The sequence below is a fragment of the Carassius auratus genome, unplaced genomic scaffold (genome assembly GCF_003368295.1).
Source record: "Carassius auratus strain Wakin unplaced genomic scaffold, ASM336829v1 scaf_tig00005608, whole genome shotgun sequence".
NCBI lineage: Eukaryota > Metazoa > Chordata > Actinopteri > Cypriniformes > Cyprinidae > Carassius > Carassius auratus.
In genome coordinates, this window is record NW_020523683.1 from 130,864 (window position 1) to 156,882 (window position 26,019).

Sequence of the window (26,019 nt, forward strand, 5' to 3'; positions counted from 1 at the left end):
GTAACTACTTTACATCATCTGGACCCAAAATCTTCTTTTTCTATTGCTGGTCCGTAAAAAGAAGTTGTGTTTTCTGATTAATTACATTTTTTTGCAAGCAGCACATGCATTACAACATTTTATTTGCTAACACTTTATTTTGATAGTCCACTTTAGACATTCTGCTAACTATAAATAACTTTGCGATTACATGCCAACTAGCAGTCACTGGAGGCCTAGTAGACTGTCTGCTAACACTAGATAACACTTTATTTTGATAGTTGGACTTGGCAAGTACACTAACTTATACTAACCTTAACCTAATGGTCTACTAAAACTCTAATGAGAGTTAATAGACATGTACTGCAGTTGCAAATAATGAGAGTTAGTTACATGTTGCAAAGTTAGTTATACCTGTAATTAGTAGAATGTCTAAAGTGGACTATTGAAATAAATCATAACCCTTTATTATGCTGCAGCAGAAGATTCATCAATACATGAATTTAATCGTAGATGATTTTATTTGTATTATTATTATTTTAATTTTTGTTTGAAACTCCTCACCTGTAAGTTTAAAGTTAATTCCTAACTGAGATTTCAATCAAAGTTTAAAGTAATGGAAAAACTGGATAAACATGAATCTATCTCAAAATCAAAACTAGGATCAAAATGATGGTTTAAATGTAAGTTTCCTTATTTAAAACTTTGGTGCAACAGAATTATTAGATAAGCCGTGTTTAATCTAGAGTTAAGCTCGAGTCTTTAATGGTGCATAAGGCATTTAAAAAATATATATTTTTGTTTACAAAAAAAAAAAACATTTTAAATGCATAATATTTTAAATGATAGTTACTGTTTTAAAACGGCTTTCTATTTTAATAGATAATTTTATTTTGTGTTGGCAAAGCCCTATTTTCAGAAGTCTAAAAAACACCTGAAGGCCAGCAGCACTGTCTTTCCAGGTAAAACGTAATTGTAACCAAATACTAAATACTGTCTAGTTGTACATAAGTACTGATTCTTTTAAAAACATAAAAATATGAGCATCAGTTTATGTTATGTTGTCATCATAATGCACATTCGTGAATGCATTAACTGTTCAGGCAGGGAAAAACAAACATTTAGGCTACATTTTAATTATTTGTTAGTCTACGTTGAAAATAGAAATAGACATTCAAGATAAAGTGCACTGAATCATAAAACACAACCAACTACTCACGGAACAGACTTTCCATTTACAGTTAAAAACCTGTGTCATGTTATTGTGGCATAAGAATTACAGTAGATCTGTTTATGTGTGTTCCAGTTGCCTCTCCAGCACTTTACTGATCCTAAACTAAGGCTTTATAAGGCTGGACCGACACCACTGTGCTTTGGGTGTGGTGTGGCTAGGCTTGGCAGTTTTTGATCCAGTGATCCACATCCACTATCTGTGGAGAGATGAGTGGGAGAGACAGAAAGAAAAGGCAGCAAAACACACACTCACAGAAATATTATATATGAAATATTATACTCACCCTCTTGTCGTTCCAAACCTGTATGGATTTTTTTTCTCCTGCTGCTGAACACAAAAGAAGATGTTTTGAAGAATTCTGGGAACAAAATGGTTTCAGGTCCCATTGATTTCCATTGTCTAGTATGGACAAAAAATAATATGGAGTCGATGGGACCAGGAACGGTTTGGTAAAAACACTTCAAAATATCCTCTTTTGTGTTCCACCGAAGAGAGAAAGTCATACAGGTTTGGAAAGACATGAAGGGGCGTAAATGATGCCAGTCCATCGTTTTTGGGTGAACTACAGCACTGTATGCATGCCTTTAAGTTGGTAGTGCTCTAAAACTCCAGTTACAGAACTGAGAGATTCTTTCATTTACATGGGACAGTTAGGCAGCTGTATCCAAAACACACCTATGCTCACCTTTGTACGCTAGCTGTAGGAGAGGCGATGTGGGGTGGTTTTGGGAATGGTATTGAAGCAAATGCCCATCCACCGTGGGGTGCCTGCGCCCTCTGGTGTAGAGTTAATACCTCTCATCCCATATCTCTTCTTCTGCTGTTTGGCCTGAATATTAACAAACAAAAAACGACAAATGCACCTCTGCTTTGAAATACTAAGAGTGCCATAAAATTAATTAAAAAGAGAATATTTGTTTGATATAATAGATATATATATAGGCCTATATATTTTTGGTAAAAAGACTTGCCTAGTTACTAACCACTATAGACGGGTTGGTCAAGATGGAAGGCAGATTAACTCTTTTATAGCAATTTAGACCTTTATGATGAAATGCAGATGCCAAACATAAGTTAAATGCAAGTGGAAAAAAGTGACTATTACACAAAGTATGCAATATATTTTTGGGTGACCATAACTTCTCTTTTCCCCAGTTATATATCCTGGCCGGGTTTTCTGAATAGCCCAAAATGTTTCAGCTTTGTTTTCCTATTGTTTTAACACTTGCTGAAGGTAATGACTGAAAGGTAGTTTGACCAATAGCAGGCAGGCATTGTACACAATCAACCAACTGTGGTGTGTGAGACACTGGGATCAAAGCAATGCAAATACACATACATACAATGTATGAGGATTGTAGAGAGAATGTGTTCACAGGACATGTCCAGGGGAAATGAGGATGTATTGTATGCTTGATATCAATATCTCATAAAGATGGTTTAAATAAAATGTATATAATATACAGTACTAGTTACATGGTGAATATAATCATGTTGACACAATGGAGAGATGTATTAGACTTGCCTCTTAATCTTCGGACTGCCTTTTGTCTGTTTGGTGAGAGACACAGAAGAGACAACATCCAAGGACGCCTCAGCATCAGCAATAAAAAGTGTTCTTTCTTTAATCAGTCCCCTCTGCCCTTCTCCCATTCAGAGACATTAACAATGCTCAGAGATGAAACGTTTTCTGCTTGTATTACAAGAATCCAGAATAACAATATGGCATTACACAGACATATTTCAAATTGGCTTGGGCTTGCATGTAGGTGACACAAATACATTAAGCAAAACAAAATAAAAAAATCACAGACATTAATATATGTCTGATTTATATATAATACATACATTTATTATCCAAAAATCACAGACATTCAGTTATTTCAAGTGAGAAAGTAGATGTGAAAGGGTTTTGTCCATTTAAAAGCGTGTAATAAGAGCACTTTAACATAAAAGAAGTAAAAAACGAACTTGTGGCTTTGATTGTGTAAAGTTTGGTTGCTCAGCAGTAGAAGTTCACTGGCCTACTTTCACTTCACACGCACTAATGCAGTGCTGTTGAGGTATTTGTTATGAAAAATATATCTGTAATACAAATCAAATAGATTCTTAAATTAAGATTACGAAACATTTCCGCCAAATGTATATATTATTTACAACAGTTGATACTGTTGATGCATGCATTAAATATAAACAATACTATAAAACATAAATAATATTTAAAAAATAAAGAAATAAAGAAACTTAGTACGAATAATAAACCCATTCAATAATTAAATTTAATAATTAATTTTAAATGGTTTTCCTGTTATTGATACATCTAAACAGTGACAATAAGCACATTAAAATATATTTTAGATTTTCCAAATGTTTTTATTACAATCACCCCCCCCCCCCCATCGGAAGTGTCGAGTGACGTAGGCGCGTGTGATCAGGTGGGGGTCAGCTGAGACCAGAACCAGGAAGCGACTGCAGAGAATTTATATTACACTTTAATATTCATTCACCGCGTGCAGGCGATCATTACTGCATCTCTGGGATATTATTACAGCTGGTGCCTCAGTTCCCCTGGCGGTGTGAAGATCAGTCAGGGGCATGTTTGCAGCAGACGACGAGGACGGAGACTTTCTGTCTCCCACTGGAGGGTGAGTGAGTCCCTGATGAGGGCCAAAGTCAGCAGACAAACACCACTCACTACTTAAATAAAACCCGGTCGGATGTATAACACCCAAACAACTCAAATGCATCGGCGGTTTGGGGAGGAAAAAACATGTTGGTGCCAGAGAGAAGAGTGTCACTCATTGGCTAATAACAGACATTAATGTAACTCAGCAGATACATTGCAGCATTATTGTGGCTTGCAGCTCAACGTTTTACGACACAAGTAACGTTACATGAACAGTTAGATGTGTTAAATAACATCGAGTTGTTTTCCACATTTCAAGACTTGAATGTTACATTTGTTCGTGCATGACGTCATGGATCACGTGACGTCTGATCTTTTAACAGTCCATCAATGTCACTAAAATCATCTGAGCCTGTGAAGTGTTTAAATGTGAGAGAGCCAAAAACTTCTAAATCTCACACCCCACATAAGCACAACTAGTGGCCCCCAAAAACATTTGAACATTAAAAAGCATTCAAGAATGAATGTAATTGCAGTCTATAAATTTAAATCAAGTGGCATCTTCAAACACTGTTAGTCTATACAACATCTATTATTTATGTACTCATTTATTTACTTATTATTTTTTTTTATTTATTTATCTTTATTATTATTATTATTATTATTTTTTAATTTCATTCTATTTATTATATATTGCATGTATTTAATTCAAATCACATAAAAAAATAAAAAGCAAAATTTTCTTTTAACATTTCCACAGACACCATGAAACGCTCTTTTCCAGACCTAGTTTGAAAACATTTTGGGGCCACTATATATCTTCTCACTAGTGTCATCTGAGGTTATATCCATAAATGTAATTCTGCGTCGGCATCCACATGTGTTAATGGGGAATCTGAAGCTGGTGAGAAGGACTGTAGAAAGGTGGAGAATCAGCTTGTTAAAGGGTTATTCCACCCAAAAATGAACATTCGGTCAATAATCACTTTCCCCCATGTCGTTCCAAACCAGTAAAAGCTTTGTTCGTCTTCGGAACACAATTTAAGATATTTTGGATTAAAACTGGGAGGCTTGTGACTGTTACATAGACAGCCAAGTAAATAACAGTGTCAAGGTCCAGAAAAATGTGAAAACCATCGTCAGAATAGTCCATCTGCCATTAGTGGTTCAACCGTAACGTTATGAAGCGACCAGAATACTTTTTGTATGCGAATAAAACAAAAATAACGACTTTATTCAACAATTCCTGCAAACAGATCAGATTGCAGTACAGTAACTACAAGTGGAGACCGATCCATGGGTCAGTGGTGTATACGTTAAAGGGGGGGTGAAATGCTATTTCATGCATACTGAGTTTTTTACACTGTTAAAGAGTTGGATTCCCATGCTAAACATGGACAAAGTTTCAAAAATTAAGTTGTACGTTTGAAGGAGTATTTTTGTTCCAAAAATACTCCTTCCGGTTTGTCACAAGTTTCGGAAAGTTTTTTTAGAGTATGGCTCTGTGAGACGTTAGATGGAGCGGAATTTCCTTATATGGGTCCTAGGGCACTTCTGCCGGAAGAGCGCGCGCTCCCGTATAGCAGAGCACTGAGAGGCTGAGCGCAGCCTGATCAGAGCGAGAGCGTCGCGAAAAGTCACAAAAGGAGTGTGTTTTTGGTTGCCAGGGCAAGACAACCCTGCACAGATTACCAAAAAAACAGCATTAAGGGACCAGTGGATGGAGCTTATTTTTTACAGAGCATCAACGGAGTTGTGCAAGTGTTTGTGTTTGTTCCCTGCATTTCGAAGATGCTTGTTTTACAAACAAGGCCCAGTTTGACGACGGATTTGCGAATCGTTTATTTCTTAAGGATGATGCAATCCCAACGAAAAAGAGCCACAATCGTGTGTTGGAACTGCAGGCGGTGAGTAAAACTGCTTAAAATATCTCTGCCTCCTTGTTAGTGCGTCCGCCTCCCATGCCGAGACCCGGGTTTGAGCCCCGCTCGGAGCAAGTCGTTGCTGCTGCTGCTCTCGTTCAGTTTCAGCCTCGGGATCTGATTCTGGATCATAAATATACGCTGAATCTGACTGTTAGCCATGGTTTGTTTTGGTTGGTTTTGTCCTCACGGTAATGTCACAGTTTCTAGCGCTCTCAACGCAAAAGCCTACTGGCGCTCGTGATTCTTTAGCTCCGCCCACACGTCACGCCTCCAGCCACTCGTGTTTTTCCGGGAAAAATCGGTACAGACTATCTTTCTCTTATGAATATAATAAAACTAAAGACTTTTTGGAGTTATGAAGGATGCAGTACTACTCTATAGGTACTCAAGATTAACAGGATATTGAGTGAAAACCAGCATTTCACCCCCCATTTAAGTAGATTTCTGATGATGTTGCAGAAGTCATAGTTTTTTCATTTTCATTCGTCGCTGCAGGTGTTCGCTGATGTTCTTCACTTAAAAGTTGAAACAGAAACACATTCAAAGTCAATTAATGCTGCGTCCCACGAAGATTTTTGAGCCCGTAAGTCAGGACTTCAAACCACGACTCACGACTTTGTAGCGTTCCAGGCAAGTCAAGCCAAACTTCCTGTGTGCAAGAAATTGTAGGTAGATTATAAATTTTATTGCAATGTTATATTGTCCTCAAATCGTTTTTTTTCAACGTGTACCACTTGCATAAACACTGCATCCGTAGCCAGTATTATCCGTAGGGGATGCCATTGTTGTTTCTCGTGCTATGTGACGTCAGGACTTCGGAAATGGAGCACATTGATCTAGTGCGAGTTCATGGCTGGGAAGTCACGGGTTTGACTGTTGTTCCAGTGCACTTTCAACGGGTATAAGGTTGGAGAAACACGGGTTACGGGTTGCCTGGAACCTGGCATTAGATTGGCTTTAAGTGTTGAGCCTTGTTCAGAGACTCATGTGATCTCACTCAAGTGAAGCAGTGACTGATTTGCTTCTTTTTTTGCAATTTTAGAGCAAAGTTGGCCTCTCTTTTTGGACTGGATCAGGCAGCATACCAGGGGAACGAGTCTTTCCAATACACGTCTCCCAAACAGCCCCGCAAGAGCTCTGCCAACTCCGGTAAGACTGCAGGAACCTTTTATTTATTTATCTTAAAGAAAAGTAATTGGTGAGGTGTTAGAAACTGCATTTATAATTGACCCTTCGCAAAGACCCACCCACTTTCGTTACTGTTGCCATGTCTGACAAGCCACGGCGCTCTCGTGCCACACATCATGTTCTCACACAGTGAAAATACATTGCAGAGTTAAGAGGAAATTGACAATACGCTGACAGAAGAGACGGAGCAGGCTCCTTGTGAAGTGTTTTACGTGTTAAATTAGTTCCTGTGAATCTTAACTCCAGTCTTCAGTGTCACATGATCCTTCAGAAATCATTCTAATATGCTGATTCGCTGCTCAAGAAACATTTCTGATTATTATCAGTGTTGTCACTCAGTTGTGCCGTTTCATGTTTTTGTGGAAGCCGTGATACATTTTTTCAGGATTCTTTGATGTATAGAAAGTTCAAAGGAACAGGATTTATTTAAAATAGAATTCTGAACAATTTAAATATCTTTACTATCGCTTTTGATCAATTTAATATATTATTATTATTATTTTGACATTTCATGTTTTGTTTTTACAGGACCTCCAAACCAAAAGAACGCACCTCCTCCAAACCCTCCAGCTGTTCTCTTTGCTACTGCAGTTCATGCCTACAGATAGTAAGTTGGAAAAGATTTGGTATTTCATTTTAGGTGTGAAGAATAAAGCACGAAACATGCTGCACATTTTGAACCAGTTTTCCAAAGCAAAGTGACCGGTTATCCGTGGTAATGTAATGTTGTGAATACAGATATGTGGTGATCCCGGTTTATTTTCTGTGCAGTGTTAACGGACAGTACGTGAAACAAGGCAAGCTCGGAGCTGCGGTCCTTGGAAATCATTCAACTAAAGAGGTTAGAATGATCATTTGGTTTTCTAAATGGAGGTGTCTCTTATAACATGTCTGCACTCTCTTTCAGTACAAGATCCTGCTGTATGTCAGTCAACAGAAGCAGGTGACGGCCGCCAGGATCCACAGCGGCTTCATCCTCACTGTGAGCTCTTATTCACAGAATTCAAGTCAGACAACAGCTTTTGTGTTATTTTTAGCTGTCTCTCTCACACTTTCAGGTCCAGCCCAGTAACTACTGCACGTTTTATGACGACCAGAGACAGAACTGGTCGCTGATGTTTGAATCCGAGAAAGTGGCTTCAGACTTCTGTAAAGAGGTTTGTATTTGTTCTTTATCGCGTGATGTTGTCTCAAGGAGCTTCTTACGCAGTGATATAATTGTTTCAGGTTTGTCTTGCCAAAGCGAACTGCAGCGGTGCGTTAGACTCGGTCCTGATCCAGGATCTTGTTCTCGGTGAGGGTCAGGCCGTGGAGAACGGAGACTCTTTAGAAGTGGCCTACTCTGGCTGGCTACTGCAAAACAACTCCATCGGAAAGGTAACGATGTTTTGACAATGGCTGCGTTTACGTGTGCACTGTCCAAATAAAAATGGGAGTAAATAATCTGAAACATACACTAGGCAAGTTAATGTATTTACATGATACATACATAATAAGAATATGGTTGAATTCTGATAAACAATTTTTTTACTAGAATTTTAGAACAAAATAAAGGTTCCGTTTTTAAAATAATTCTCTCATGCTCATCAAGACTGCATTTATTTGAAATATTTGAATATTTTGCGAAATATTATTATGGTGTAAAATAACTGTTCTATTATATTACATTTTAAAATGTAGTTTATTTCGTGATGCAAAGCTGAATTTTCAGCATCAATATTCCAGTCAAATTTAGTTTATGAACATATTCTAAAAACCCTTAAATGCATTGTTTAATTTGTTGCCACCCTGCTTTATATAATCTTTTATTTTCTTCTCCTCCAGATGTTTGACTCAAATCTGAATAAAGACAAACTGTTGAGACTGAAGCTCGGGGCTGGGAAAGTCATTAAGGTGAGGGGGGAGTTTTCTGCGTGTCATTATCACTCATATGGCCGTATAAAGCTCTCTGTCCGTCTCTCAGGGTTTGGAGGAGGGGATGATGAATATGCGCAAAGGTGGAAAGAGGCTCATGGTGATTCCTCCCAGTCTTGCGTACGGGTCGCATGGCGTAGCCAACCGCGTCCCACCGGACAGCACGCTAGTCTTTGAAGCGGAGATCCGTCGGGTGCGTCATTCTCCCATTCAGAGCTTCACTTCCTCACGTTTGCCTGAATAATGTTACATATTCAAAAAGTACATACTTTTCCATCAGGAGTACACAGTTTGTAGAGTTGGAGAATATGCAGCCCTGCTCTTATCATCAGTATTCTCTCGATGCATGTGCAGGTTAAGTTTGCAAAGGATGGAAGTTCAAGAGATTCGGCGGCTCCGTCTCCTGCTCCCAGTGTGGAGAGTCTGGCCCCTGCTGAGCTCAACCAGCCCCTCAGCGCTGCCCCACAAACCAGCAAACCCAGGTGAGAGAGAGCACACGCACGTCTGCAAGACGTCTGGTAAAGATCAGTTCATCTGGAAAGCATCTGCTGTGTACAAACATCTGATAGATGTCAGTTTTACACACATTCTTAATCAGAAACATCTTAAAGACATCTTCTAAACGTCTGTTTGACATCTGATAGGAAACGTCCCATAGATGTATTGCAGATGAACAAACACACTCAAAATATGTCTTGCAGACGTCAAATAGACGTCTCTGTGATGTACGTGTGCTGTCAGGCGCTGTAGCCTGACCGGAGACTATTGTTTGTATTAATAGTATTTCATTTAAATTCTCTGTTTGATAAATGTTTTTTTTTTGCTAACAGTGAAGCGCCTCCTCGAGCAAAATCAAACTCCCTCAAAGAACAGCTCAGTGTAAGATTTTTTTTAATTTAATTTTTTTGCAGTTGTATGCATTTGGTTTTAGCATTTTGTTTTATGAATCCAGATTTCCGTTTAAATAAATAGGTAACACTTTACAACAAGGTTCATGAGTTAACATTCATTAATGCATTATCTAATGTTAAGTTACAATGAGCAGTACAGTTTTTTTTAATCAAAGATTTTATTAATTTATTGTTTTATTAAAGTATTTAATAAATAGTTATTTCAATAATTAATTTATCTAAATGATAATTAATAAAAATACAACTGATTGTTGTTAGTCCATGTTAGTTCAGGTCCATTCATTAATATTAACAGATTAAACATTTGACTTTAATAAAGTATTGGTAAATGTTATTATGAACTGAGTTCATTTTAACTAATGTAGTTAACTAATGTTAACAACTGGAACCTTATTGTAAAGTGTTTCCAATAAATATAGCTGGAGCTAGTGCACAACATATATAGATGTATATTTATAATAAATAGGTGTGCTCAATAAATCTGTAAAATAATGTTTATTAGCCAACATTAATGTTTTTGATTCTTGTTGTTTTTTTGTCAGATCTGTCAATATTTGATATATACTGTATTGTTAATTATTCAGGCTCATATTTTCTTATTTTTACTTTTGTTAAATGACAAAAATGAAAATATGCTCTACTAACAGTATATATCCATTGATCTATAATAGAGAATATATATAGATCAGTGTACAGTATATGTCCAATATTGACAGATACTGATAGACTTTCAAAAGTTGAAGGAATAATGTTTTGATGCCTAGATTCATTTGTATTCTAATTATTATTTGTACATTTAATTATAATTTTTTATATCTTTATTAGTAATTAGTCATAGTATGTTGGTTGAATTTTAGTATACATGCTTCACTAATAATAAACCATCCACAGTATAAATGTGTCTGTGTGTTTTCTGACATGTTTTCTTCAGAATCCTGATGCCACTAAAGCTAAACTGATCTCACGCATGGCCAAGATGGGCCAGCCGATGCTGCCCTTCATCACCGGCCCGTCCTCATCCTCCTCGCAGCCAGACTCCAGTGACTCTGAACTTGAGGCAAGGTTTATTCTTCTGAGAACGTCATTACAACGGTTTTAGTCTGTCTCCAAACCAGATACAGCACAAAGATCTGCCACTGTGATCGACGTGTCTGTCCTTTAGTAGAGCTATGCACATGTGTAAATGTGAGAGGATGCATACAGATGACCCTCATGCACTCTGTTCCTGTTATTGCTGTAGGACCCCAGTGTGTCCAGATTCAAGGAGCGTAGAAGTGCACCATCAACACAGCCGGCACACATCTCCTCCGGCCCGCCAACTACAGTGCAGGGTAACAGCACTATCATATCATATCCCGATGATAACAGCCACGAGTGTAACATAGTATAAAATAATGCAATTTTTAAACATATACTTAATTGTTTGAGTTGAAATCTAGTAGAAACTTACAAAACCAGCACACAAATAAAGCTCAGCCATATACTGTTATAGATAAATAGGAATGCAATGTTCCAGTCTTATGTCATTCAATTAAATTTAATTTATGCATTTAGCAGATGCTTTTATCCAAAGCGACTTACAGTGCATTCAGACCATACATTTTCTACCTAACATGTGTTCCCTGGGAATCGAACCCACAACCTTGCGCTGCTAACGCAATGCTCTACCACTTGAGCCTCAGGAGCCACTGTCATTGTTGTGTTTATGACATTGAATGCGCTCTATCTTCATTCCAGCCTCGGCCCTACTTCCTGTAACCATGGCAACAGCCAATCCGCAGCCCATAATGCCGGGAGCCGTACATGCCTTTCAGGTGGGTAACTCACTATTGCTGTGTACGTTCAACAGTAATGCTTCATAATAAATATAACTACAATAACAAGTCTGATAATATTAAAGCACTCGTCAACCCAAAATGAAAGTTCTGTCATCATTTACACTGATGTAGAGTTATTACTAACTAGCTAGTAGTTACTACGCCTCTAATATGGACTTTACGTGCCATTTAAGTAAGACCTTACAATCGGCCGCTGCAACTCTACTAAACAAACATTTAACATCGAGTATGATTCCTCCGTTGACTGTGACTTCCTCTTTTCAGGCTGTTAGTCAGATGTACCCCACACAGACTGTGTCTTACCAAGGTAAAGACCATCTTACCACTTTGACAAAACTTTTGTTTGTAGTTCATCCCCTGCAGATGGTCGCAATCGTTAATGACGTCTGTCCCTTTAAGGAACTAGTGACGTCATGTCCTTCTTGATGACAGAGGCTCGACAACACAACACTGAAATCCGATTGGCTGTTGGGAAAGTGGCAGACAAACTGGACCACTTGTCCTCAAAGGTTGATACATTATTAGGAATCTTTCTTTCTAAGTAACTGCATTATATACTCGAACAACCTTTTGAGAAATCTCTCTTCTTTTTCAGATTAATGACCTACAGAAGCAAGGCAGTGTTTCGTTGGGATTCTCAAACGTGTCCATGGAGACTGCAATGATCATGCACAACATTCAGAGGATCATACAGGTAACCCACTGTGATTTGGGAGGTCAATCCAAGTCATGAGTCTAATCGTTACAGTAATCAGTGTAAACTGAATTAAATACTTAAAATTAGTATAAGCTGGAATATTTTGGCGACCCTTGGTCACGCGACTGCATGTATTCAGGAGAACGAATGTCTGAAGAAAGAGGTGTTTGAGAAAAGTTCACGGATCGAGGAGCAGAACCGCAAGATCGGCGAGCTGCTCAATCAGAACCAGAGGTCAGGATTCAGTTCGTCTTTTCTCTCATTATTATATGCTGTTACCTGCTCCCGTCCCCATCACTTCTTGTCCTGTTTTGACCATCACTTTCAAAAGAAATGTCCAAGTATGATTGTGACTCCAGGCTGTGTGTGTTTGCGCAGGTACGTGGAGCAGAGTAATCAGCTGATGGAGCAGAGAACCGACTCTCTGAAGAACCGCAGTGAACAGAGTCAGGCCAGAATCCTGCAGGCGGAACAAGACAAGGTAACTCTGTTAAACCGTGCAATAACACCAGAAACCTAGTGAGCTGCCACGCTTTACACTGAAGCCTACTTCAGAATAATTTTGTGATCGGTGTGACTGATTGCTGATTCGATATCAGTGCACAAGCGGCTGTGTGTAACTCCAAACAAAACAATATTCGGAGTATTTCTTAGCTGGTGTTACCTTCGCCTCTGTGACTAGATCGGCAAACTCAGTAATTATGCATAAAAATATTACATGTACCGTATTTTTCGGACTATAAGTCGCCAGTGGTGGACAGTAACGGAGTAGCTTTACTTCGTTACTGTACTTAAGTACATTTTTCAAGTATCTGTACTTTACTGGAGTAGTTTTATTTTGAGTAACTTTTACTTTTACTTCACTACATTCCAAAGCATAAAATCGTACTTTTTACTTCACTACATTTCATAAAACATATCATTACTCCCTATAATATATCACGTGCTCCGACACGCAGAAGCGGTGTCTGATTCATCATGAACGAACTGATCTTTTCAAAATAAACTTTTAAATCGGATCGCAAATCGCACCAAACGATTCGTTTACGAATTAGAATGATCCGATTGCAGCTGTTCTGGAGTCGACCACTCACTGATTCAAATGAACCGTTTAGTGCGAGTCCCCAGAAGTAAGAACCGGGAGATCTTGTGAGCGCGCGTGCGTCTGCTGCTGTTGCTAAAAGTAAGTTATTAATGTCGAAATTTAGGATTAATTATTGTAACTGAAAATCATATTTAGGTCAAAATTGACAGTTGTTTGGGAACTAAATCCGCTGTAAAGAGTGATATATTTAAGCCCACTGAAATGCTCGAGTGCAGACGATGCAGACACATCAGCGTCTCTGTGTTTTAGGTAAAAACAAAAAAACAAAAACATTAAACTAACACAGATTAAATAAAATAACTCGTGCATGTTCAAATTCCCCGCTGCCGTAATATTAACAGTTTTATTAAAATGCTAGCATGTCCTATGTGACGTCTGTTTTTATATTGTTTATCAACAGTAACGTTATTGTTTGGATTAACTAGACGAGTAGACAGACATGAATGTTTATTCATAACTGTACTGAAAATAAATAAATATTGTTAGCTGATGCTAACTGTCTAGCTAACAAGCTTGCTGGTGCTAACTTGAGGTAATTTTTTAAATAATGGCCAAATATTTTTATTCAACAACCTATATATATATATATAGAGAGAGAGAGAGAGAGAGAGAGAGAGAGAGAGAGAGATTACATCTAGGGACAAAAGAAAGGATGTGATGTTCAGAACTACAGTAACATCATCAAAGTGGGGAAGAGATGCACCCCGTTTGGCCAGGGGTGTTTTTACACCCCAGACAAGATTTGAGAAGGAAAAAATCATTATGAAAATATAATTATATTTTCCTTAAAATGTTCTTCCTAACTTCAGGCCTTATTATCATCCCTTACGAAAGGAAAATATATTTACCAATATATTTCTTAAAATATATTGTGATATATTGTATTATATTATTTTCCCTTTTTATTTTCTAATATATCATATATTTGAATACATTTAATAATATATTGATGATACATATATTATATAATATATTGAAAAATATACAAATGATTGCCGCTTTCAATATATTGCAATATATTGGAAAAAAATAAATATTACATGATATTTTCCAATATACTGCAATATATTTTTGTTTCATAAGGGATGTCATATATAACTGTGATGTTCTGTAAAACAACAAACTTTAAAATACTTTGTTCTTACTGGTGAAAATCAGATGGTCATCTCTGTTTTCTCTCAGGTACATTACAGTGTAAGCTTAACAGTGAACATCACTCTCGTCAACGTAGTCCATATACACAACAAAAATATATCTTGACTCCATATAGTGGTTATTTTGGAAAAAATCCCAGGTATTTTGAGCAGTAGGATTATAAAAAAAATATGTGCTAATATAAAATTAAATTAAGTAACGTTAGCCTATATAAAATTGCAAACATCTATCTTTCGGTACTTTTTTACTTAAGTACATAAAAAATTGAGTACTTTTGTACTTTCACTTGAGTAAATTTGAAAAAGGAGTACTTTTACTTTTACTGGAGTAATATTTTACTATACGTATCTGTACTTTTACTCGAGTACTTGATTTGTGTACTTCGTCCACCACTGTAAGTCGCACCTGAGTATAAGTCGCATCAGTCCAAAAATACGTCATGTTGAGGAAAAAAATATATATAAGTCGCACTGGACTATAAGTCGCATTAATTTAGAAACAAAAGAAAACATTACCGTCTACAGCCGCAAGAGGGCGCTCTGTCTTCAGTGTAGACTACAGGAGCACTGAGCAGCATAGAGCGCCCTCTCGCGGCTGTAGACGGTAATGTTTTCTCTTGGTTCAGGTCTCTTAGTTCATTTCTCTCGGTTCATGTCAAATTAATTTTAATAAATAAGTCGCACCTGACTATAAGTCGCAGGACCAGCCAAACCATGAAAAAAAGTGCGACTTCTAGTTAGGGATGGGTACCGAAACCCGGTATTAAACTGGCCCCGGGGCTAAATTATGAAAGACTGTAGTATCAGTAAGATCTGACGGTACCGGTTCTGCTTTCTGTACTGGAGGAAAAAAAAAATGTGCTATGTATTTTTGCTTAATAATGTTGGTGTGCACATTTAATCTCGCCAAACATTTCTAATGTGCGATCGTATTAAGACGTTTTTCTGTGAGATCTGCGTGAACTCTCATGCACGCCGCGGAGGCTGTCTGTCAGTCACACACACACACACACACCACAACGAGCGCACGCACATGTATTAACTTTACGTAAACTCCCGCTTAATAATAAAGCGTGATGATGGCGAAGAGATTTGCTTAATGTTATCGTGCACATTTTATCTTACCAAACATTTCTAATGTGCGATCGTATTAAGACGTTTGTCTGTGAGATCTGCAAGAACTCGCATGCGCGCCGCGGAGGCTATCTGTCAGTCACACACACACACACACACAACAAGAACGAGTGCGGTACACGCATAACAGTACGAAAACTCCCGCTTAATACAAAGAGTGACGATGGTGGAGAGAGCAAAACGTTCCAAAGTGTGGTTATACTTCACTAGAGTTAATGCTGACAAACCTCGTTGTCATAAGTGCAAAACAATATTTGCATGTAAGGGCGCAAACACAAGCAATCTGTCAAAGCATCTTTCAAAAGTGCATTATGTGTATCGACTGCCTAGCTAGCTCATCTCTGGTTGTTGCCCCATCTACGTCAGGTATGTATTCTAAAGTCATGTTGAATCACGTTGTTCACGTCATTTAAAATAAATGTAAAATCTCAGTGGTTTGCTAACCTTACGTAGAAATTCTGTTGATTTCTTTTGGGGAAAATGAGAATGAAATCAACATATTTTCTACTTGTTTTTAAAATTCCAAATAGGGAAAAATCACTGATCTATATAGATCAAGACAAGCCCATTATTAATTTTACATAAAACAAATAAAGAAATGTTAATTCTGTTCTCAACTTGTTCTTAAAAAAAAACACACACACACAACACAAAGTACCGATAAGAATACCGTTAAAGTACCGGACCGTTAAGCAGTATCGGTAAGAGTAGTAACACCGTTAAAACCTTAACGATACCCATCCCTACTTATAGTCCGGAAAATACAGTAATTTCTCTCTTGCTGTCACTAGCTCTAATTTTATAAGTACATCATGATTATTGGTAGGTTTGTAATGCAACCAATATGCTCCATGTGGACAAGCCATTGTGGTAAGAGTGCAGAATTGAAATTATTTAGGTATTTCTCGTCAGTCAGTCCTAAATTAGTTTTTTCCGCACTCTCCACTCAAACAAGGGGACTTTTTAACATTACAGAAGTAGTCTTAAATATCTTAAGCCATTTATCTCTGCTCTGATTGGCTGAGAGCCTTTAGTGGTGACTGCTCTCTTTTCCCAGCATGCACTGCCACAAGAATTGAGTCGGGATCAGGTGAGCAAGAGCGCTGTCCCGTCTCATCCGTTTCATACACACTCTCCCATCTTTTATTTAAAGTAAAGCATTTCGCATTTCTCTTTTGTGTTCTCACTCAACAGGCACCACTCACTAGCCAATCAGCATTCAGCTCTCAGCAGAGATAGACAGTTCTTCCATCATCTTCTCGTCACTGTTTGCGTTACAGTCTCATCATCATTTCATCAGAGTAGTGCTGTTGTATCATCACTGGTTTCATGTGGTCTCTCTCTGTGTCTCTGAAAGGCACGTTTGACGGAGGAGCTGGCGTCGTCCGCGGCGCGTGTGTCGGAGCTGCAGCTGGAGTTGAGCTCTCAGCAGCAGAAGACCTCAGCGCTGCAGAGCAAACTCAGCTGGGCTCTGCAGGACGGTCAGCAGCGCAGCACACACGTCACAGCACTGGAGGCGCAGATACTGGGTGAGGATTCACTGCGAGAGGAGCACTCCAATTTCCTTGCAATGAAATCTCATTGGTCCAAAATCTCACTCCACCGAAATATGTGTTCAACATTAAATATGTGGGTACAATTCACTGTAAACATGTACAGGTCCCATTTCACTCCAAAATTAAAGAATTATTCTCAGTTTGGATTTTTTTTAATGCTTTTCTGAAAGAAATGCAGTGTTTTTTTTTTTTTGTTGGAAATATTGTTAAGAGAATAAAGGCCGCATCACTGAAGTTTTATCATCATTCATAAATAGTTTATTATTTAAGGAGCGTATAATTGTGTTTTTACAACATTACAGTATTGTGGATTTAAGGGTAAAATGTAATGAAAATTGTCACAATGCAAAAAAAATAAAGTTTCAAAAATAGGCTTAATTTTTTTAAGTTAAAGTATACTTTTGTTCTTCTCTCTTTCATTTTGGGTGAAATATGGCCAGGACGTGTTTGTTTGGGTATTTTGATTTGTTTAGATATTTTTTTAGTTAGATTTTTAGATAACTTTTTTTTTTCTTGTTTATTTAGTTTTTTTTTTTTTTTTTTTTTGTCATTTTGATTTTATTTATTGTTTTGTTTTTTTGTTTTCCTTTTCTTTTTTGATTTCATTTAGTTTTTTACCTTGTTTTCTTTTTCATTTTTGTTTAGTTTTTTGTTGTTCTTTTGTTTGTCTTTTTTTCTTTCGTTTTGCTTGCTTGCTTTTTTGTTTGCTTGGCATCATTTCTGCTCTTCAGTCAGGAAAAAATAACTAAGGATTGGAAAATTGCACGGAGAACCGCTTGTTAAGGCTTGATGTACTGTGTCTGTTTCAGAGCTGAAGGAGAGAGCAGACAGAGCTCAGGACAAACACAAGATGGAGAAACAGAAACGAAAGGAACTGGAGCTCAAGCTCAACAACACGGAGGAAGAGCTACAGGACATGAAAACAGAGAAAGACAGCCTGGAACGAGTGAGTAATTCACACGTCTGTCTCCGTGTACATGTGTGAGGGGAAAAAGCAAGTAACTGTGTGATTCAGACTCTCTCTGAGAGGAAGAGGAAGTGGCAGTTGGAGAGACAGCGCTGCGATGAGGAACTGGAGGAGGTGAGGAGGACGGCCCAGCAGGAGTTAGACAACCTCAGGAGCCAGTTACGTAAAGCCAGAACCAGCACAGACCAAGCCCCCGCTGAACAGGTAAACGACAAGATTAGATCCATGCTGGACTCATGGCAACTAGCTGACTTTCCTTACACATTCCTGACAGTAACTGTATAAAGCTGTTGGCACATTCAGCATTTGTTTTATTGTAGCTTCAGATGAGTAGCTTGACGTGTGTATGTGTGTGTGTGTGCAGCTGTCTCAGCTGCAGGCCGATCTGGAGCAGGAGTGGCAGGTGAAGTGTGATCAGCAGACGAGAGAGATGACTGAACTCTCAGAGCACAGAGACACACTGCAGCTCAAGCTCACACAGCTGCAGGACAAGGTTCACACACACTCCACCCGTCCTGCATCATGTGCTGAATGAATACTTGTTTCTTACCCATTTCTGGGAGCTCATTTGCTGGAGCATGTCATGCATTTTGACAACCATTAGTACGATTGTATCATCACACAAAAACGTGATTCCTGTCTTTCTCTGAAAACTAGTTTTTCATTTCTCAGTCCATGATCACATGTATAACATCTATCCTGATCTCAGTGTAAGTATTATGGCCAGTGATAGAAGAAAATGCATGACTGTGTACATGAGCCAGATGTCTCTGCTGCATCTTTGGGTGTTTTACTACGGCCAAACAGCGACAGCAAAAACACACACATACACACACAATCACACATGCATATATCTATATCTATATATATATATATATATATATAAAATATACACAGTAGTCATCATTTGAAATGGATCAAAACAGTTAATCAGTGTTGTCCTAAGACAAGAAAGCATTTTGTTTCGAGGTTTTAGGAGAACTTTGATGAAAGGTTTCGATCCACTTCACCTATTGACTTGTGAAACTGTGAAAGTTATTACATTAAAGTTTTTAAATCTGACATTAAATGGAGTATTTGAACATATGTTTCAGTCATACACAGAATTCAAGTTAAATAGTACATTCGAATGCTTTTCTGTCATTACAATTTTGAAACTTCTGACATTTGGCTTTTTTTTTTCTTTTCTTTTTTTGAAGTGAAACATATATAAAATGTGAAAAATAATCTCATTTTGTGTGGGAAACAAAACTGTACGTGATGTAAAGTCTATATTGATTATATTTAATCCCAGCATCATCAAATTCAGTAGTATTCGGCTCTTTTTTTAGGTTTCTTAGGTTTTTTCAGATTTTTTTCCCATGATGCAGAGCTATGATGAACACACACACACACACACACAAAAACAGAGCAAGTCCACACCTGTTTATAATACTTTGACCAGAAATTACATCTTAATCTCATGACATTACAAAACAATCGTCTCTTGTCTTTTTCTTAAACTGTTGAACAGACAATCACTTAACTAATCAAACTAACACAGTTTTCAACATCTGTCTGTAGTTGAACACACTCACACAGTCTCGTGAATCAGAGGAACAGCTTTTACTACAGCAGCAGGACCAGAAAGAAGAGCTGCAGGCCTTGAGAGAAAAGGTGAAAAAAACAGTTTCTACTTTTAGTCAGCATAAAATAGTTTTATATTTTAGTTTTTACATCAAGTTGATCCTCAGGCCTCATTGCTTTTCAGTTACAACTCTGTAAACTTGTTTAAATTCTTCCCTTTTTCATGGATTTTCTTAAATTTTTTCAATGTAAGTCTGTTAGTTTTGTAATGTTAGTGTTAGTTAGTTCCACCTAAAGTATACATTATTTAGTTTACCCAACTATCTCTCTGACCGTTTTTGCCACTGTATATTTAAGACTTCCAAGAGTAAATGACTTCAATGTAATAAAAAGCTGCCAATAGATAGTATGTAAGTCATAATATGTGAAGGATTGGCTGCGCTCCTCACAGAATCTCGAGGACTTCTGAAGAGGTTGTGATTCACGTTGTCTTGCGTGTGTTTCAGTGCTCGGTGCTGGAGCAGCAGCTGTCAGAGCAGCAGCACACAGACACAGCACAAGAGGTGAGACACAAACCAGCCAATCAGGTACAGAAATAATAATACTGTACTTTCCGGACTATAAGGCGCACTTTTTTTCATAGTCTGGCTGGTCCTGCGACTTATAGTCAGGTGCGACTTATTTATCAAAATTAATTTGACATGAACAGAGAGAAATGAACCAATAGAAAACATTACCGTCTCCAGCCGCGAGAGGGCGCTCTATGCTGCTCAGTGCTCCTGTAGTCTACACTAAAGACAGAGCGCCCTCTCGCGGCTGTAGACGGTAATGTTTTCTCTTCAAATGTTATCAATCTGCACAAGGTGTATCAAGTGTAGTGTAGATTGAACTGTCAGTACCCTCAGACGCGCTGTGCATCTGTAAACAAGTCTTGAATTATTATCATAAACTGTAGACTCCCGACTTTGATGTTTTTATATATTATTAGTACTGGTGTAATTGTACTGTAAATTAATTTGTTGGCTTATTTTAATAACATTTACACACATTTTGTGGATACTAATTTATATAATTTAATTGCTCAATTTTATTTTATTTTAACATATTTTGTGTCTGCATGACACATCACTATTGAAACAAGATGATGCATGTAGATTATTTAAATGTAAAATTAAATAAAAAAATTAGTAATGATGCATGTAGATTATTTAATATCTATGTATAATTACCATGGTCCATTTACAATATATCACAAAATAAAATAAAAAAAATCCAATAAAGCTGTCATTTTATGTACACTTGGGGGGCCACTGGTGGACACGGGGCCCTAAGCAATTTTTTTTTTTTTTTAAAGACATTACTATTTTGCATTATTTTTTATTTATTTAGCAAAGACATATTACAATGATGTAATTTAGCAAACACCAAAAGTGACCATTAAGACATTTAATGTAACGCATAATGTTTTCTATTTCAAATAAATGCTGTATTTTTTAACTTATTCCGCTCTTCAGCTTTATAAAGGTTTTCAACATTGATTTGAGCAGTAAATCATCATATTAGTATGATTACTGAAGGATCATGTGAAAAATGAAGACTGGAGTAATGATGCTGAAAATCCAACTTTGCATCATAGGAATAAATTCAGCTTTTGTAATAATTACAATGCATTGAAATTTATAAAAAAAATAAATAAAAAAAATTATGCAGCCACATATATATATCACTTATTTTAGGTTTAAATTATTTATAAAATGTATGAAATATTTTAAAGCATTAGATTTTTCTTCATATATTAAGCGCAGTCATGGATCACTCTTTATAAGCTCAGCTGTGATTATTTCCAGGTGAAGCGTGTGATGAATGGAGTGTTTCAGTCTCTCAGAGCGGAGTTCGATCTGAATGAGACCTACACAGGAAGTGCTGTTCTCCGAGTGCTGGTCAGCACCATCAAGGTCTGGCCAATCTCTCTCCAGCACAACTTGAGCTTTAAAACTATATTCTGCAGATAAAACATCTCTCAGTGTGTTTCTCTCCTCCGATCACAGAATGTCACACTGCAGCTCCTCACCAAAAAGGAGAGATCTTCATCTGAACACAGTGAAAAAGAAGAGGAAGTGGAGGAGAGAGAGACTGACGTTCAGCCTAGACGTGAAGTGCATCTAAACGGCCAGAGAGAGCGAGATCCTGCAGGAGCGCAGGATGAAGACGGACCGCAGCAGCATGTTTCACTAGCAGATGAAAAGAAAGAAGAAACGGAGGAACTTGAAGGAGTAGAAATCAGGAGTGAACAGGAAGTTGTAGAAGAAATGAGTGAAGAGAAGGAAGTGGAAGTTACAGAACACAATGTGCAGGATCAGGACAGTGAGAGCGGCACAGAAACGAAACGCGAAGAAGAGACCGAAAGTGACATCACAACCAAACAGGAAGTGACCCCAGAGGACACTAGTTCTTCACAGGAAGCCAAGGTAACTGATGAGAGTGTCACAGGGCCTTTAGATGAAGCAGAAAGCGCACACATGACATTAGCTGGACCTCCTCCATCTCCTCCCGCTCTGCAGGATACTTCTGCTCTGCGCTCCAGGTGCGTGCTCAACCGCTAACATACGAAATCTGCTTCACTGTTATGAGTGTAGACTCATCTCCCAGGGTGTTTAAAGAGGGTTCACCCAAAAATGAAAATCAGTATTTACTCACCTTCACATCATTTTAGTACCGAAATAATATTAGTTAATTTTAATTCATTTTTATTTAATCGCTTCTTTTTTCTTTTATGTTTTAAAGTGCATATTTTGGTTTTGGGAGTACTCAACGATGGGTTGATGTGCATGTACAGTCAAAAAGCACCTTCATCGTCTTGTACCTTATTTGCTAAATGATTCATTTAACGATTAATTTATCCAAACTGGGAAATCTGCGGTGATTGACCTAATTTTAATTTCATCGCGACTGTAATGTCTGATAAAGCAGTGTTTGTGAGCGCAGTGTTGCTTTGTTTACGGACGTTACTGGGAAACCGTTATTTTTATGCTTGCATCTAGTGGCAAAGAATGAATTAGCATTTTTATTCAAAAACGCAAAAAAGACCAACAAGTGGATGGGAGATAAGCTAATGTTTCATGTCGACTTCAATATGAAAACGGCTTGGGATTCGTTTTAAAAACGGCTTGTTTCAACGATTCAGTCGCCTCTTTCTTTTGAGTATAACTTTATACAATGTGCACTTTCAGATTTAAAACTTTGCTCGATGTTTTTATTCACTTAGAGCTGTGTTACATGCTGCATGAAAAGTAATTGTCAAAAATCCATAATAGGGGCACTTTAAGCCAAGTCTTTTAAAGATCTATGAGCCTCGATGGAGAGAGAAATGCAACAAGAAATTTGTTTTTGCCGTTACTAACACAAGCTGTGTATGGCTTAATGATTAAAAATATAGTGCACAAATCATCTGAACCACTTTTATGGTGTTATTTTTCATGTTTGCTTTTATTCATGTATCACGATGGTTGTGTAAAAGAGCAGCTAGAGCATTCTTCAGAATAGCTCCTTCGTGTTTCATGGAAGAAAGTAAGTCAGACCAGTTTAGAAAGAAATGAGGGTGAGTAAATGATGATTGAATTTTCGTTTCCTCCTTACATTTATGTAATGGATCATCTTCTCATATGTTAGAGAAGATGAACCGTGTCTTCCCACAGAAGTGCATGTTGGCGCAAACAGTCAGTAATTAGATTTCACAGCAAGTCATCTCGACTACTGTTGATCTTAATTCAGTCATTTTTATGTTTGTTGGTAAACCTCAGAAATCTTCTCATCACTCTGTAACACTGTATCGACTAACACAAGCCCCGCTTTAACCTTCACTGTGAGCATGTGTGTCATCCTGTGTCTCTCTGTCTCTCGTCTCATCTGTGCTCCTCCTGCTATTCTCTCAGTCCGTCTGAGAGGGTAGAAAAGGAAAATGGAGAGGAACCATTTTTCCAGAGTCCCACCCCTCCCCAGCCCCCACCCGCAGCGGCCGATGAAGAGGAGGAGGAGGAGGAGCCGGTGAGCAGGGCTCTCACACACACACACACACACACACACACACACACACACACTCCACATCCATCTGCTGCTCTTCATTCTCACAAACTAATGATTTGATTGTCATTTAAAACTGAAAACACAAGGTCCTTTGAAGACAAGTCAATCGTTTTGAAAATGTTTAATTAAGGATTATTAACTACACTGTCATTAAAGCTTTAGATTGTCTTCTAATAGTGACACTTCTCAAGTATGCGGTGTAGTGGTTTAGCGCTGGTTACCAGAAGGTTGTTGGTTTGATGCCCACAGTGAACAAGCTACGAGTCTAGCCAGGTCTATAATACCAGGAGAAAACTCTTCTCCTGTAAATCACCGTTCCTTTCTAGGACTAGATCACACGAAAGTTGTCTTAAGTAAAATAAATCATAAAATATATTGTAAAAAAAAAAAAATCTAAAATCAAGCACATTGCGATGCATAGATTCAATAATGAAAATTCAATGCATTGATTAAAGTATTATAATTTGTCATATTTAATGTTGTTTTTTGTTTTTGTTTTGTCTCTTAAGGCTGCATTTATTTGATCAAAAATACATAAGTTACATTTATAGTAAAAGTACTATTATGAAATATTACAATTTAATAGAACTTTTTTTTATTTGTGTCTTAAAATCTTAAAATATGATTTATTTATGTGATGCAAAGCTGAATTTTCTGCATCATTAGCGTCACATGATCCTTCAGAAATCATCCTTAAATGCTGATTTGCTGCTCAAGAAACATTTAAAAAATAACTTTTTTCAAAAACTTCAAATTTTGTTATAACTTTTCTTTTCATGGTCCTTTGTGTGCAAAAGTTCAAAGAACAGTATTTATTTCAAATAGAAAACTTCTGCAAGTCTATAAATGTTTATTTCTTAAAAAGAAAAAAAACTCTTAGTGACTCCCAAACTTTTAAACCGTAGCGCACATTAATGTTCTCCGCATATATTGGCAAATAATTATGAACATCCCAAAAAGCATAATTCCAAATTAGTCATTCAAACTAAATGTGACTGTATTTTACGATGCATCACATGATTTACCGAAGAATTGTAATAGTCCTCATGTAGTCATATAGTCCCCAAAACTATAACATTGAGTCAGTAGGGTGAGTTTGGGGGCGGGACTCTGTTTGTTCAACCAATGAAATCAGTGCAATTTAAATGCAATTTACAAAGTTTTTGTTCAATAGCTAAATTTAACAGTGAACTGACTGATGCTCTTGTGTGAATGTCCTCAGAGTCTGAAAGGACGTCCCCCTCCCGCCCCTCTGTTTGGTGATGATGATGATGAAGACCTGGACTGGCTGAGCTGATGTCAACCTTCTCAATCGAAGTTGAAAAACCAGTGCCTGACATCAGACGACTGCCAGCAACAAGGCCAGACGATCTCTGAAAGGAGGAAGTGATGTTTGTCCCGGACCTCAGTGAAAACGGCTCTGATTAATGGGTTGGGACGCCTTTGCAAACATTTCAGTATTTCCTATGATCAGAGAACAGAGAGTAACGTCCTGCCCAAAACCTTAAAAAGCATCTGAATGAAAATCTCTATGGCAGAATGGATCAGCTGCTGCTCATAAACTGATTTAAACTGAAAAAAATCATTTTTAAATCTACAAATACTGTAAATCATAGAAACATTTTTTTTTGTTTGTTTGTTTGTTTTATCTTAATTTATAATGTAATGTTTCCATCTTTAACAGGGTTTTCACGTGTAATTCAGCCTGCTGTCTCTGTTCTTAATATTTATATATAGTACTAACTGCAACCAGTTGCACATTAATAAAGAAATGAGACTGTGAAAATTAAAATCTCAATACTTTTGCTTTTTTTTTTTATTCCACTCCCCTGTCTTGCACGTGTTTGTTTTTTATTCCACTATCATGTCTCTCACAGTTTTAAATGCAAAAACACATTCTGTGTGAGTGGCTCGTCAACCAATCAGAACGGAGAATTCAACAACATCATGGACTGATTACTGCTCCCAAAAATGAAGTTGCTTTTAGAAAATATATATAAAATGAATGAAATCGTTATGGCTGGCATTCGTGACAGGTGCAGCCCAGCGGGACTGACCCGTTCAGCTTTTCCCAAAGATACTCAGTAAAACCCTTTGTTTTAGTGTTGTTTCTGCAGATGTGATATGTTAGTGTGTGTGATG

General features: G+C 37.5%; 1 protein-coding gene across 3 annotated transcripts; it reads left to right on the forward strand.

Moving 5' to 3' along the window:
- Positions 1-3,716: 3,716 nt before the first annotated feature.
- On the forward strand, positions 3,717-25,460 carry LOC113070990 (FK506-binding protein 15-like). Of its 3 annotated transcripts, XM_026244346.1 has the most exons (30): positions 3,717-3,858; positions 6,807-6,913; positions 7,481-7,559; positions 7,724-7,793; positions 7,860-7,934; positions 8,011-8,109; positions 8,180-8,329; positions 8,777-8,845; positions 8,916-9,059; positions 9,221-9,348; positions 9,697-9,745; positions 10,709-10,834; positions 11,018-11,108; positions 11,515-11,591; positions 11,880-11,922; positions 12,015-12,124; positions 12,211-12,309; positions 12,452-12,546; positions 12,691-12,793; positions 16,763-16,795; positions 17,063-17,234; positions 18,071-18,207; positions 18,277-18,432; positions 18,593-18,721; positions 19,792-19,884; positions 20,301-20,357; positions 21,642-21,749; positions 21,843-22,378; positions 23,727-23,838; positions 25,100-25,460. In XM_026244346.1, the coding sequence occupies exons 1-30, from the start codon at positions 3,809-3,811 to the stop codon at positions 25,172-25,174; spliced, it is 3,372 nt and encodes a 1,123-aa protein (XP_026100131.1). In that variant the 5' UTR covers positions 3,717-3,808; the 3' UTR covers positions 25,175-25,460. The 3 variants fall into 3 exon arrangements, with proteins under 3 accessions (XP_026100131.1, XP_026100132.1, XP_026100133.1); XM_026244347.1 differs by lacking the exon at positions 16,763-16,795 and having other exon boundaries at positions 3,809-3,858; XM_026244348.1 differs by lacking the exon at positions 23,727-23,838 and having other exon boundaries at positions 3,809-3,858; positions 25,100-25,129.
- The last annotated feature ends 559 nt before the right edge of the window (positions 25,461-26,019 follow it).

Bases quoted from the DNA above. Each gene is read 5' to 3' on its own strand.
- LOC113070990 (XM_026244346.1), top strand. From the start codon at position 3,809: ATGTTTGCAGCAGACGACGAGGACGGAGACTTTCTGTCTCCCACTGGA. The intron at 9,746-10,708 runs GTAAGATTTTTT...TGTTTTCTTCAG, and splicing joins CCCTCAAAGAACAGCTCAGT to AATCCTGATGCCACTAAAGC. The intron at 11,109-11,514 runs GTAACAGCACTA...TCTTCATTCCAG, and splicing joins CCCGCCAACTACAGTGCAGG to CCTCGGCCCTACTTCCTGTA.